Here is a 15,970-nt window from a genome sequence, read left to right as displayed (position 1 = left end):
AAGTGCCATTATTATTATTATTTTATCCAAAAATTATTTGTTGGTATAAATATCTGTCTCCCCCTCTAGAGTGTAAGATTCTATTTTGTTTTCTTTTTGTGGTATTTGTTAAGTGCTTACGGTGTGTCAAGCATTGTTCTAAGTGCTGGCATAGAAACAAGGACATCAGGTTGGACAACAGACCAACCTGTGTTTAGGGCTCACAGTCCAAATTGGAGGGGGGATCATATAATCCCCATTTTACAGATGAGTTAACTGAAGCACAGAGAAGTTAAGTGACTTAACCATGATCACAAAGCAGACAAGTGGTGGACCCGGGGTTAAAAGCCAGGTTGTCTGACTTCCAGCCCCGTGCTCTTTCCCCACTAGGCCACACTGCTTCTTGTTGTGTTGTATTGTCCTCTGCAGATAGGAAGAACTCAATAAATATAATTGATTGATTGCTTGGAAGTTGGAGGATTTGGGTTCTAATCCTGGATAATAATAATAATAGTATTTGTTAAGCGCTTACTACATGCCAAGCACTGCTCTAAGCACTGGCAGGGGGAGTACAAGGTAATCAGGTTGTCCCAAAGTCACACAGCTGACAAGTAGCAGAGCCAGGATTAGAACCCAAGACCGCTGACTCCCAAGCCCGGGCTCTTTCCACTGAGCCACACTGCTTCTTGACAGCACTTGTCTGCTGTATGACCTCAGGCAAGTCACTTAACTTCTCTGTGCCTCAGTTGCCTCATCCAGAAAATGGGGATAAAGACCGTGAGTCCTATGTGGGACAGGGACTGTGTCCAACCTGATTATCCTGAATCTACCCCAGCACTTAGTACAGTGCCCGGCACATAGTAAGCGCTTGACAAATGCCATTCAAGAAAAAGTGATTATAGCATATGTATACACACACACACATATATATATATGTACACACACACACATATACAGACATGTAGAGAGAAAAAGTGATTACAACATGCACATACACACACATATTCACATATGTGTATGTATATATGTGTTATAGTCACTTTTTCCTCTATATAGGTCTGTATATGTGTGTGTGTACATATATATATTTAGAGATATAGATATATACTGAAAAGGTAAATGAATGTGTAAGTAATGAATATGTAAATATGTATGAATATGTAAATGAATGTGTAAATGAATATGTAAGTACTAGGGTGACTGGTGGATTGACGTGACTTGGGATACTGAGAGTTAATCGGGGGCTACTGGTTGAAGAAGGCAGAATTTTATAATGGTTTTGAAATAGGGAGAACTGTGGTATGTTGGATTTTTGGAAGTGAGGAATTTCCAGGCCAGTGGAATAGCGTGAGCCAGCGGATGGAGTTGAAGCAGGAGAGAGTGAAGTAAAGCTGGGTCAGCTTGAGAGGAATGAAAAGAGCAAACCGGGGCGTATCAGTCAATCGTATTTATTGAGAACTTACGGTGTGCAGAGCACTGTACTAAGCACTCGGAAGAGCACAGTATAACAGAGTTGGAAGACACGTTCCCTGTCCACAACAAGCTTAGAGTCTAGACGGGGAGGTGAAGAGACCAGATAGATACCTTGCGTTATGCCGTCAAGTCGTGTCCGACCCATAGCAATGCCGTGGACACATCTCTCCCAGAACGTCCCACCTCCATCTGCAGTCGTTCTGGTGGCATATCCATGGAGTTTTCTCGGTAAAAATATGGAAGTGGTTTACCATTGCCTCCTTCCACTCAGTAAACCGGAGTCTCCGCCCTCGACTCCCTCCCTTGCGGCAGCTGCCCAGCATAGGTGAGTTTTGACTTGTAACAGGTTGCCTTCCTCTCGTTAATCGCTGCCCAAGCTGGGAATGGAATGGCTATCATCATCATCATCATCATCAATAGTATTTATTGAGCGCTTATTCTGTGCAGAGCGCTGTACTAAGCGCTTTAGAATACTGGAAACTCTCCAGGTATTACCCTGAGAGGCCAGATAGATATAGTAGGGCGTAATTTGTAGAGAGCCTCGAAGACAACTGTGAGAAGTTTCTGCTTGATGCAGAGGAAACCAGGAAGCCATTGGAGGGCTTTGAAAAGAGGGCAGATGTTAGTCAAGGGGCACTTCAAGAAAATTGGCCATATAGGAGCACATGTTAGAGTTTGGAGGGAGTGGAGGCTGCAGTCAGAGACCAACAATGAGCCTGATACAACAGTCTAGCCGCAGTAGGATTTTTCAGCATATTAAGTGATCACAAAACACGGTCTATTTATCTTATCCTTGCTTTTGCTCGAGAAGCAGGTGCTTTTCTCCAGAGAGTTTCGGGATTTCACGCTGCCTCCCTAGGTGTGGTACACCACAGCACTGCTTTGATCCTGGCTCGTAGTACCTTCCATTCTGGGCTCTTGCCTAAGCCCAGAATGCAGGCGTGTTGGAAACATTTTCAAGTCAACACTTTAAAATTCAAAACTTTAAAATTTAAAATTCAACACTTTAAAATTCACTTTAAAATTCAACACTTCAAAAGTCAAAGTTTACAGAGAAGCAGCGTGGCCCAGTGGAAAAGAGCCCAGGCTTTGGAGACAGAGGTCATGGGTTCAAATCCCGGCTCCGCCAACTGTCAGCTGTGTGACTTTGGGCAAGTCACTTCACTTCTCTAGGCCTCAGTTCCCTCATCTTTAAAATGGGGATGAAGACTGTGAGCCCCCCGTGGGACAACCTGATCACCTTGTACCCTCCCCAGCGCTTAGAACAGTGCTTTGCACATAGTAAGCGCTTAATAAATGCCATTAAAGGAAGAAAGAAAGAACACTCAAAAGTTAACCAAACTTTTGTAGCCCTTAAGGGTCTGCTTTGAGTTCAGGGCAAACGTTCAAATTATTTTTTATTTTATTGCAATTCGTGCATCGCCAGTTCTTCCTTCCCCATGCAGTTCATATAAGATTCTTATTTTCAAAGGCGAGTAGATCTGACACAGTGGCGTTTATTTGTGTTGCATTATAAATGCGGTCGGGGCACGGGATTCATTCTCTGTTTATATCAGGGAACATTTCAGCAATTGTAGGAGACACATGCACGCACGCGCGCCCACTCTAACCACGTCCAGTGGCAAGTTATTATGGGGACTGACAGACTGTCATCATTTTGATAGCTTGAGCAGTATATCTCTTGAACAGCAATGGAGCTCTTATGCAGAAAGGATCATATGTTCCCAGCCAATTTACAGGGAAACAGCAATAACATTTTATCATGGTTGAGAGCCCAGTAGCTGCTTCCTATTAAACTTGCCCTTTCAGATACCTGTCTTGGATTAATTTGTTGATTTCAAATGGAAGCTCAGTCTTCTCCAGTGAAGCATGACTCTCTGGGATAGACTCGCACTGAATGACAATTACTGTATATTCTAGCTGGTTTCAGACCATTACAAGCCTCGGGCATTGTGGAAGACAGAGGACTTCAGTAACTGATTTTAATATCACGTCTAATTTTAACTGTCAGTTATAGATGTGCCAGTAGCAGAATCCTCAAAAAGATGAAATGCAAAAGACTTCTAACTTGCTCTTTTAAATGATACACTTGCTGTTAGGCAAAAACAGGAGAGAAAGAAAAAAGTACAAGCGGTTTCTTGAAGGGACTCAGCCTGGTGGAGAAGAGCTCTGAAGTTTGAAAACTGGAGATGTGAATTGCCACCCCAGTTTCCTTTTAATTATTTTTCTTCCGAATGTTTCCGGGCAGTAGTCACCTGTGTTCATCATATGCATATATTGATGATTATATTTTGAATGTATTTTTGCTCAAAAGACATCAGAATATTAATCCACTGTTGGGTGCTACATACTTGGTGTATTGTACACTTTACCCTCTCTGAACCCATCCTCCGATTTTGTTCCCCTGTTTTTCCGTAGCCCCTTCTTGCTTTATTGGTAGCCTCTCCAATATTCAGGGGCTAGTGAACATTGACGTCCACCATTACAGAGAAGTAGTGTGCTGCTGAAAACGATGTCTTGAGTATTTTTCATATTTGCGAACCAGGAAGTTCTGCAAATGTATTTTTAGTGAGAAGGTTATTTTTCAAATCTCTTAGTATTCCTCCTTGAGACCTTCTGAGTACTGCTTTTAGGACACTGATTGGATTGCACATCAGTCACTGGTATTTGTTCAGTACTTACCGTTTGCAGCGATTGGGAGAGTACAATACAGTGGAGTTGGCAGGCATGATCCCTGCCCGCAAGGAGCTTACAGTATAAAGGAGGAGATAGACATTGAAATAAATTACCAATAGGGAAATGGCAGGGTGTAAGGGTAGGTACATAAAGGCTCTTGGATCTTCATATTTATATTCATATCTGTCTCCCCCTCTAGACTGTAAACTCATTATGGGCGGGGAACTCTACCAACTCCATTTTACTCTACTCTCCCAATCACTTAATACAGTGCTCTGCACACAGTAAGCGCTCAGTAATTGCCACCAAGTGCAGCGGGACTGAAGGTGGAGTGATTTTCAAGTGTTTAAAGGGCATAAATCCAAGAGCGTTGGTTACATCGAAGGGAGCATCATTAGGGGACGTTAGTCGGAGAAACCTCTTGGAGGAGATATGATTTTAGCATGACTGAACGTGGGGAGTGTGGTGTGGTTTGTCAGATATGAAGGGAGAGGGAGGACGTGGAGAAGCGGTCGGTGGCGAGATAGACAAGATCGTGGTACAGTAAGTAGGCTGGCATGAGAGGAGTGGAGTTTGCGGGCTGGACTGTAGGAGATGAGCAAGGTAAGGAAGAAGGGGAAGAGCTGACTGAATCCCTTAAGGAGTTTCTGTCTGATGCGGAAGTGGATGGGCAACCATTGGAAGTTACTCATTTATATGTATTCATTTGCATACATTTAACATTAATTGGTTATTGGTTTTTTCTGCTTTTTGCAGTTGTTCAGTAGATGACTTGTATGTTTTCAGAAATAAAACATTGCCAAAAGAGTACTGTCACCTAATATTATTAAAGGAAAAAACATTCAGTCCAGACCACACGTAAACACCCAATGCAGACTTTCTCTGCTCTGTGATGACGTGTGGAAAAGCACCTTCATGGGATTTGAATGTTGAAACTCTTTCTGAAACGCTATAGTGGAACAGAAACTATGTGTCGATTTGGTAAATGTTGTGATTTGTTTTCTGATCGTTAGACCATTCAGATTTCGACAGCGCACTGTTGGGTAGGGACTGTCTCTATATGTTGCCAACTTGTACTTCCCAAGCTCTCAGTACAGTGCTCTGCACACAGTAAGCGCTCAATAAATACGATTGATTGATTTACTAGAGTTGCATTCATTGAAAGAGCCAGATAAATACATGCTGATGGATTATTAAATTAATCTGAATCTGTTTTTTTCACCGGCACACATTCAAAACATACCACTGGGGTCCAAGATCCTATTTCATGTCCAAATTCTATTCTCTGTTGCAATATTTAGTGTCACCCACCAAGTTTAGAAGACTCCTGTTAAGTAATAGTGAACTAAAAAGAATAGTCTTTTTTAATAATGAACGTGGTAAATCTGGGATAAATGAATATTTGATTAAGCGATGCTGAGCAAAAACGTGCTTCACAACTGGGTGAAAAGACCCACCAAAGATGCCATTTTATTTCAAGCCTATATTGAACAGTGCTTATGCCAACAAAGCCTGGTGGTGGAACAAATGATGTTTCTTCTCAGACAAGCCTTGTTTTATCAGGATCAGTAACCTTATCAGCAGTTGACCCCGGACTATAATGCATGTTTCTGAATAGATAGGGAGCATATGTCACAACTCCAAGGCAGACTAGCTTCCAAAACAAGATTACAAACTGTATTGTTTTTTAACTCTTCGATAGACGGAGACGTGACTGGAAGTATATTTCCGTACAGGTATAGTCTTTTGAGTTCGGCATCCTGTCTATCTCTAACATTTATTTGTGTAAGATCTAAAAGACTGAGTATGCATATAAATGCACTTACTTAAATGCTCCCATGTTGCATTATTTACTTGCCACTATTTCAGTTGCATACAAAATTTAATCATCACACGGGTGGAGAGAACATTTTGGTTTAAGATTCTTAAAAGGTGCAGGCATGTAGTAATGTATGTAATCAATTATATGAAGCCCAGGGCTTATGCAAAGCAAATATAACCCTCGAATATCATGTGTATTTTTTTCTTTAAGAACAAACTAAAGGAACAGTCTTAACTTAATGTCGAAGGCACTGGCTCAGAAATTTTATTACTGGCCTCTTAATTTGCAGAGGGTGCCTCTCCTGCAATATCAATGCACTACCATTTTTCAGATCCTATCTTAAATGGACAGAAATAACGGAATGTCTCTGTGATATAAAACAAGTCACCCATTCCTTGCGCTTTTTGTCATTAACCCTGCTTTTCCTTGACCTTTCACAGGTTAGGGCTCGACCCAAAGCTGTTGGCCAAAATCCTAAATATGAGCTCAGGTCGTTGTTGGTCAAGCGACACGTACAATCCCGTCCCAGGGGTGATGGAAGGTGTACCCTCTGGTAATAATTACCAGGGCGGCTTTGGATCTACGCTAATGGCTAAGGTACTGTAAATGTGCAGTGTGTGGGGAGGATGTGAGCCCACTGTTGGGTAGGCACTGTCTCTGTTGCCAATTTGTACTTCCCAAGCGCTTAGTACAGTGCTCTGCACATAGTAAGCGCTCAATAAATACGATTGATGATGATGATGATGATATCTGCTGGCAGAGTGGGAAAGATTGAATGTATTAAGGTGTGATGGTGTGCTTTTTACATTATCCTAATGCTGTGATCATCTAGCACAAAGATTTGTTGATGAACACCATTTTTTTCTTACGTCAGAATATTTTTTAATACTCCATTCATTCATTCAGTGATATTTGTTGAGCGCTTACTGTGTGCAGAGTACTGTACGAAGCGCTTGAAAGTACAATACAGCAGTATAGAGACACAATTCCTGCCTACAGTGGGCTTACATCGAAACAAGTAAACAGGCATCAATATAAATAAATAGAATTATAAATATATACATAAATGCTGTGGGGCTAGGGGTGGGAAGAGCAAAGGGAATGAATCGAGGTGATGTGGAAGGGAGGGGGAGCTAAGGAAAGGGGGGCTTAGTTTGGGAAGGCCACTTGGAGGAGGTGTGCCTTCAGTAGGGCTTAGAAGGGGGGAAGAGTGATTGGCGGATTTGAGGAGGGAGGGCATTCCAGGCCAGAGGTGGGATGTGGGCCAGGGGTCGGAGGCGAGATCGAGGCACAGTGAGAAGGTTAACGCCAGAGGAGCGGAGTGTGCGGGCTGGGATGTAGAAGCAGAGAAGGGAGGTGAGGTGGTAGAGGCAAGGTGATGGACAGCTTTAAAGTCAATAATGAGGAGCTTTTGTTTGATATGGAGGTGGAGGTTTGCCCTCCCTCTGCCCATCCGCCAAGCTAGCTCTCTTCCTCCCTTCAAGGCCCTATTGAGAGCTCACCTCCTCCAGGAGGCCTTCCCAGACTGAGCCCCTTCCTTCCTCTTCCCCTCATCCCCCTCTCCATCCCCCTTTCTTACCTCCTTCCCTTCCCCACAGCATCTGTATATATGTTTGTACATATTTATTACTCTATTTATTTATTTATTTATTTATTTTACTGGTGCATATCTATTCTATTTTATTTTGTTAGTATGTTTGGTTTTGTTCTCTGTCTCCCCCTTGTAGACTGTGAGCCCACTGTTGGGTAGGGACTGTCTCTGTATGTTGCCAATTTGTACTTCCCAAGCGCTTAGTACAGTGCTCTGCACATAGTAAGCACTCAATAAATACGATTGATGTTGATGATGATGATGATGATGATGATGATGATAGGCAACCACTGGAGATTTTTGAGGAGGGGAGTGACATGCCCTGAACGTTTCTGTAGAAATAATAAGAAGAAGAAGAAGAAGAAGAAGAAGAAGAAGAATGACATTTGTTAATTGCTTACTATGTGCAAAGCACTGTTCTAAGCACTGGGGAGGTTACATGGTGATCAGGTTGTCCCACAGGGGTCTCACAGTCTTAATCCCCATTTTACAGATGAGGTAACTGAGGCACAGAGAAGTGAAGTGACTTGCCCAAAGTCACACAGCTGACAACTGGCAGAGCTGGTATTTGAACCCATGACCTCTGACTCCAAAGCCCGAGCTCTTTCCACTGAACCACGCTATGTCTCCTACCTTGTTTCAAGCCAAATCACAGGATTGTGGGGCAGCATTTTCATTAGCATGACACAAGGGACTAATTTCAACACTTATCGCAGTTTACCTGAAATTAAACTTTAACTTGTTGCAAATTGGTTTCCACTGCACTGCTAATGACTACAGAATAAAGTGTTCAAAGAATGCAGATTGTTTTTTGGGTTTTCTATAACCTTTTGGAATTTCATCCGGTGTGGAAGAAGCCATATATTATTTCCACCGTTTTTGAAGCATCCTCCCATTCACCCCTTATATGTCATTAAAACCACAACTGACAGTGTACCTTTTTGATAACATAAGGGTTTTCGAGACGGCAACTACCTATACCTGAACAAACAGCCTTAAAGTCAGAATCAGTATAGCACCAGGTGCCCAACTTTATGTAGTGTTGTCGAGGCACTTTACATAACTCAGCTACAATAAAACAAAATGTGAGCATGGAGTGGGGTGCTTTCCTTTAAAACTTTTAAGTAATAATAATAATTATGGTCCTTGTCAAGTGCTTACAATGTGCCAAAATCTGTGCGGTGGAGTGAAGTATGGACTGGAGTCCCCGGTTCCTCCCCCTCCTCCTTCCCTCACCCCCAACGATCTGGCCTTCTACTTCATTGATAAAATTAAATCCATCAGGTCTGAGCTCTCTAAAGTCACTCCCCCCGCTTCTCCATCCCCCCGGCTCTCAACGCTCTCCGCTACTCTCCCATCCTTCCCAGCAGTATCCCCAGAGAAGCTCTCCTCCCTCCTCTCAAGTGCTACTCCAGCCACCTGTGCTTCTGACCCCATTCCCTCTCATCTTATGAAATCTCTCGCTCCGTCCCTTCTCCCCTCCTTAACTTCCATCTTCAACCGCTCACTCTCCACTGGTTCCTTCCCCTCTGCCTTCAAACATGCCCACATCTCTCCCATCCTAAAAAAAAAACCCCTCTCTTTACCCCACCTCACCTTCTAGTTATCGCCCTATCTCCCTCCTACCATTCCTTTCCAAACTCATTGAACGAGTCGTCTACATGCGCTGCCTCGAATTCCTCAATGCCAACTCTCTCCTCGACCTCCTCCAATCTGGCTTCTGTCCCCTACGTTCCACGGAAACTGCCCTCTCAAAGGTCACCAATGACCTCCTGCTTGCCAAATTCAACGGCTCTTACTCTATCCTAATCCTCCTCGACCTCTCAGCTGCCTTCGACACTGTGGACCACCTCCTTCTCCTCAACACGCTATCCAATCTTAACTTCACAGACTCTGTCCTCTCCTGGTTCTCCTCTTATCTCTCCGGTCGTTCATTCTCAGTCTCTTTTGCAGGCTTCTCCTCCCCCTCCCATCCCCTTACTGTAGGGGTTCCCCAGGGTTCAGTGCTTGGTCCCCTTCTGTTCTCGATCTACACTCACTCCCTTGGTGAACTCATTCACTCCCACAGCTTCAACTATCATCTCTACGCTGATGACACCCAAATCTACATCTCTGCCCCTGCTCTCTCTCCCTCCCTCTCTCCAGGCTCGCATCTCCTCCTGCCTTCAGGACATCTCCATCTGGATGTCAGCCCGCCACCTAAAACTCAGCATGTCCAAGGCTGAACTCCTTGTCTTCCCTCCCAAACCCTGCCCTCTCCCTGGCTTTTCCATCACTGTTGACGGCACTACCATCCTTCTCGTCTCACAGGCCCACAACCTTGGTGTCATCCTCGACTTCGCTCTCTCGTTCACCCCTCACATCCAATCCGTCACCAAAACCTGCCGGTCTCAGCTCCGCAACATTGCCAAGATCCGCCCTTTCCTCTCCATCCAAACCACTACCCTGCTCGTTCAAGCTCTCATCCTATCCCGTCTGGATGACTGCATCAGCCTCCTCTCCGATCTCCCATCCTCCTGTCTCTCCCCACTTCAATCCATACTTCATGCCGCTGCCCAGATCGTCTTTGTGCAGAAACGCTTTGGGCATGTTACTCCCCTCCTCAAAAATCTACAGTGGCTACCAATCAACCTACGCATCAGGCAGAAACTCCTCACCCTCAGCTTCAAGGCTGTCCATCACCTCGCCCCCTCCTACCTCACCTCCCTTCTCTCCTTCTACAGCCCAGCCCGCACCCTCCGCTCCTCTGCCGCTAATCTCCTCACCGTGCCTCATTCTCGCCTGTCCCACCATCGACCCCCGGCCCACGTCATCCCCCGGGCCTGGAATGCCCTCCCTCTGCACATCCGCCAAGCTAGCTCTCTTCCTCCCTTCAAAGCCCTACTGAGAGCTCACTTCCTCCAGGAGGCCTTCCCAGACTGAGCCCCCTCCTTCCTCTCCCCCTCCTCCCCCTCCCCATCCCCCCCGCCTTACCTCCTTCCCCTCCCCACAGCACCTGTATATATGTATATATGTTTGTACATATTTATTACTCTATTTTATTTGTACATATTTATTCTATTTTATTTTGTTAATATGTTTTGTTTTGTTCTCTGTCTCCCCCTTCTAGACTGTGAGCCCACTGTTGGGTAGGGACCGTCTCTATACGTTGCCAACTTGTACTTCCCAAGTGCTTAGTACAGTGCTCTGCACACAGTAAGCGCTCAATAAATATGATTGAATGAATGAATGGAGTGGGGAGAGAAAGGAGGTTGAGAGGTCAGAAAGGAGGCTGATGCAGTGGATAGGATGAGTGATTGTACTAATGTGGTAGCAGTTTGGATGGAGAGGAAAGGGCGGATCTTGGCAATGTTGTGAAGGCGAAACCGGCAGGATTTAGACACAGATTGGATATGCTGGGTGAATGAGAGAGTGGAATCAAGGATGACGCCAAGGTTACAGGCTTGTAAAACGGGAAGGATGGTTGTGCAGTCTACAGTGACAGGAAAGTTTGGGAGAGGACAGGGTTTGGAAGGGAAAATAATATGTGAATGAATTAGTCAATAGTATTTATTAAGCACTTGCTAGGTACTAAGCAGTTGGGTTGGCAGACATTTTCCCTGCCCACATCAAGCTTACAGTCTAGAGGGAGCCAAGGATTTTCCTCCCCAGGCAATTGACTAACCTGCTTCTGGTCAGATGACCTTTTCCTGAGCCAAGACTGCTAGATGTTATCTCTTCAGGCAGAGAGCTTTGATGCTTGTATTTCAGATTGGCACCCTAATGTCTAAAGCTTAGTGGTTTTCCAAATATGCCGTATCCCAGTTAGTATAATCACCTTAGAAGAGATGTAAATGCAATTTTCAGGAAAACCTGCTTCCAGTTCAGCATCACCTCCCTTTTAGATTTGTTGCTAATACATTGATTTCCATTGCGTTTTGGGTGAGGGGATATTTGTATTACAGCCCCTTGGGTGATGTGTCAAGAATTGCAAAATGGGCAATTCATTGTTTGCCTGGCACCTTTTCGATATACGAGCAATCACATAGGTGCCCACCAAAGATGCCCTCATTGGTGGGCTAACTGGGCAAGGAATGATTAAATGTACATCAGTAGTGATGGATTAAAATGCTAACAAATAGAGAAATTGTAGTTTCATTCAAAGTTTCCATATATGCTTATTAAAGCATCAGAAAAAAATCTAATCCACTTTGCCTTAACACTTTTTGGTTCATTTTCACTTTTTCAGATTAACAATGATAATAATAATGGTATTTGTTAAGCGCTTACTATGTGTCAAGCACTGTTCTAAGCACTGGGGTAGATACACGCTACAGGTTGGACACAGTTCCTGTCCCGCATGGGGCTCTCAGTCTCCATCCCCATTTTACAGATGAGGGAACTGAGGCACAGAGAAGTTAAGTGACTTGCTCAGCGTCACACAGCAGACAAGTGGCAGAACTGGGATTAGAACCCAGATCCTTCTGATTCCCAGGCCCATGCGCTAACCATTGGGCCATGCTGCTGCTGCTGTAAAATGGGGGTTAAGATTATGAGCCCTATATGGGACAGGGACCATGTCCAACCCTATTATCTTGTGTCTACCCCTGGGCTTAGTACAAGTGCCTGACACATAGTAAGCACTTAACAAATACCACAATTAGCAGCGGTAGTATTAGTAGCAATAGTATTTATTGAGCAACTACTGAGTTCAGTATACTTGTACTAAGCACTTGGGAAAGTACCACACCAAAGACTCAATCTCTGATCCCCAGGATCTTATGATGTTCAGGAGGAGACAGTCATATAAAGTGTCTATAAATAATTTGTAATGTGGAGTTCTCATAGAGGCAAGGAAGAGTGAAAGAAGAGGGTTGAGAGTTCGCATCAGAGCCTCCTCTGTTGGTAGTAAACTTGGAAAACATCCGTTCTACTGCATTATTCAATTATTAAATGACAGCAGTTTTAGGGTAAAATTTGTTACTGATTGGGAAAGAGACTTACATATGGAATACATTAATTTCCTGTGACTGTGTCTTCTTGACAGTGCAAGGGAATGCGTATACTATTATTTTGTACTCTCCAGAGTAATTAGTACAGTGTTCAGCTCACAGTCAGTGCTCAATAAATACAATTGAATGAATGAATGAAGAGCTGGACTATCTATTTTGCTTGATATTACATTCCATTCTCCCTTTCCTCCAGCCATTGTGCCCCCCACCCCCGTATGTATCATTGCCCTTGCCTTTTACATTTTTTTGGCATGTTTGTCATCTTCTCCTTCCTTAAATATCTGTCTCTCATTCCCTCTCCCTAATTCCTAGATTGTGAGACCCTTGAGGACCAGGGACCATTTTTAATTTTCTCCTGTGTATTTTTTCCCTGCCCTTATTACAGTACTCTGCCCAACATAAGCATTTAATCCTCACTCGGTGGCATTTACTGAGCATTTCCTCTGTGCAGAGCACTATACTAAGTGCTTGGGAGAGCACAATACAATAGGGTTGGTAAAAACTTCCCCTGCCCACCATGAGCCTACAGTCTAGAGGGATGAGCTTAAATACCATTATTACTCTACTACTACCTTTAATTTATTTTAGTGTCTAGCTCCCCTGCCAGATGGTAAACTCCCCAGTCTGTCTGCTAATTCTATTGTACTTTTTCTAAATGCTTTATACAGTACCTTGCTTACAGGCCTTCAAAAAAATACCATTGATTAATTGATTGCTGCCTTACCCTTTCTGCTTGCACTGTCCTGTTAACATGTCAGAGTGAAAAAGAGTAGATGAAATACCAAATAAGTCATTTTGTTCTTTTTGGCTTTTTGGTTAGTTGTGGGATTTTTTGCCTCTCTTGGAAAGAAGGTTAATAGTCAAACTTTAGTGAAGGCTAAGCTTATCTAAAGGTTTAAATTACCTTTACTATTAATTATCCTTCATTTTCCACAAGTGAGATTTGACGATCCATTTTTTTGGAAGCAAGTGTCAAGTCACATTTTAAGTCGGGTGGACTCATGGAGTTCAGTTTCAGCTTGAAAAGCCTCTTCTCCCTCCCTCCCCCCATGTCTTTTAAGGAGAAGATTCGAGGACAGCTGTTTTTCGGGATGGAAAGAATGCTTTCAAAGCCTCTAGAGAGACTATCTGAGTAGAGATGCTCAGTGAATCCAGAACTGTGGCAGAAATAGGTGCAGAGTTCCTAGCAGTATTGAAAAATACTTTGCCAAGTTGTTTTTCCAGAGACTGCTACAATTTTAATACAGTGGTTTTGCGGTTGACCATCTGAAACATCATCACACTTCTGTTTCTCTTCTTTGGGGAAAAACAAGGAGCGAGGAAGGAGAAGCCAGAATAAAATGCTGATTTTTTTTTTTTTTTTTTTTTACATTTTTGCAACAATGTGGAACAAAAATAAACTAACCCAAAGTTCCGGAGCTACTGTGACTGGTTTAGTTTTTGGGGATTTGTGTTTCCCTCCTTAACACCTAAGCTTATTGGTGTGGGGGTCCTCGGGTCAGTTTTAATTGCCTGTTCTGTTTCTCCCTCCCTCCCTTGATTTCAGGATCTAGGATTGGCACAGGATTCAGCAACCAACACTAAGAGCCCAGTCCCTTTGGGCTCCCTGGCGCATCAGATCTACAGATTGATGTGTGCAAAGGGCTATTCCCAGAAAGACTTCTCTGCTGTGTTCCAGTTTCTACGTGAAGAGGAGAGCTTGTGAGCTGGCTTTTTTGGCAGCAGACACCGTTGGAAACCAAACACTATTTTGGAGAGTCCTTGCGGAATCCTCCACCAGAAAATGGGTTTAATGAAAGGTCACGAGTCCTTATCTCTCACAGACCGGTCTGCTTTTGATTGTCTAGGTCACAGTGAACTCCAGGATTTTCATCCTTTTTTTTTTTTTCCAAAGCAGTTTGTTTCCCTTAGTTTATTTTGGCTAATATGTGTTATACGAAATGCCTTTCATTTTGAAGGACCACCGCCGAAGTCTCGCCAAACCAACAGCCTAAATTAACCCCCCTTTTTTCTTTATTAGAAATTAAGTATTCCCTTGATTAATACTCTTACTATCTGAGAGCATAATCTCTGAACGTTTAAGGTAGCATGGTCACCCCATGTTGCAAATAAACCAGCTACCAATTATTTTAATCAGGGTGAGTGTGTCTTAAGATGAGTAAGGGTTGAATAAGTTACTGCGAAGAAGCAAAATAAGCATCTTCCTCCCCTGCCCGCCGATGGGCTTTTGACTTGCTAACAAGTGGTGGGTTTTTTCCATGTTATTAAGATTCTGATTTATGTTCAAGAGGTTAAGAAATGTAAATGAGAAGCTGTGGCTACGTGTTTTCCAGTTTGGGCCTCTATTCTGCAGTATTCATTTGTATATTTTTCTTCCACTCCCATACTTTTGGACTTTAGAAGAATAATTCAGGACCTGCCACAGAGCCGACAATGTATATTTGCTTTAGATTATTATTCTCTAATTGTAAATCAAAATAAATGAGCCGTATTTTGAATTCAAATAAATTTCAATGCTGGTTATACCTGCCATGAAACTGTTGTTGTCTTTCTTAAAATATTCCTAAACGCAGACTAAGCCGACGGTCAGGAACCAGTGAACCAAGTGTACTGGAGGCAGTGGGATGCGAAGATCAGGGTGATGCTAATATGATGCCACAATAGATCACCTCAACTCCTTATCGGGTAACTGATTGAACTCAGTAGTGTCCATGAGCAATGCGGGGACTCTGAAAGTTGAGGTTCGAGGGGCCCCCATAGAGCCAGCCTACCGTGGCTTCAGAGCAGACTTAACGATTCCCGATAGGTATTCCAGAAATTGGGGACACCCCTGGAATACGTCAGTCAAATTTGTTGAGCGCTTACTGTGTGCAGAGCACTGTACTAAGCAGTTGGGAGAATATAGCAATAAACATATATTCCCTGTCCACAGTGAAGGGACAAGAGGGGACTCTGAGTAACTTTAGTAAAGACATTTTTTGAAGGTACACTAACTTTTACAGGCCACCCAAGTGTCAGCTCCTGGACTGATAAGGCTGTGAAATAGAATTTTAATGAATTGAAAATGTTAAATTAGCCTCCCAAGGAGGAGATCTCTGACTTCTGACGCCATCTCAACATGGTATATTTAGTAACGCACCCAAGTTCACCTGTCATGCGGGGATGTGTACTCGCAAAATCCCACCTTTGGAGAAAACTGTACTTTTATACCCTATATCCAACGCCACGCATCCGTGCACCATCAATTTTTCCAATACCTCCTGGTGTTCTATCTAGACAGATTATTATAGGAAGAAAATGTTCCAATTCTGCTTCCATAGTCTATCTAAAATATGTACTTGAAAATCTGTGTTTTGACAGAACCGAAAATACTGTAATACACCAGCTTGAGATAATATAATTACAACCACTCTTAGCACATTGTTCTGAACGTTTATG

The 15,970-nt window shown here is 43.3% G+C and overlaps 1 protein-coding gene across 2 annotated transcripts in view; it reads left to right on the top strand.

Annotated features, from left to right (window-relative positions):
* Nucleotides 1-15,069, top strand: part of HIBADH (3-hydroxyisobutyrate dehydrogenase) — a 166,387-nt gene extending 151,318 nt beyond the window's left edge. For both annotated transcript variants that reach the window (XM_038739813.1, XM_038739822.1), the window contains exons 7-8: nucleotides 6,391-6,547; nucleotides 14,079-15,069. In XM_038739813.1, coding sequence (XP_038595741.1) covers nucleotides 6,391-6,547; nucleotides 14,079-14,237 — 316 coding nt within the window. In that variant the 3' untranslated portion in view covers nucleotides 14,238-15,069. The remainder of the gene's footprint in view (nucleotides 1-6,390; nucleotides 6,548-14,078) is intronic.
* The last annotated feature ends 901 nt before the right edge of the window (nucleotides 15,070-15,970 follow it).

Source organism: Tachyglossus aculeatus, chromosome 2 (assembly GCF_015852505.1).
Source record: "Tachyglossus aculeatus isolate mTacAcu1 chromosome 2, mTacAcu1.pri, whole genome shotgun sequence".
In the NCBI taxonomy this organism is placed as follows: Eukaryota; Metazoa; Chordata; class Mammalia; order Monotremata; family Tachyglossidae; genus Tachyglossus; species Tachyglossus aculeatus.
The sequence above is the reverse complement of the archived record's forward strand: the minus strand, read 5'-3'. Positions and strand labels throughout refer to the sequence as shown.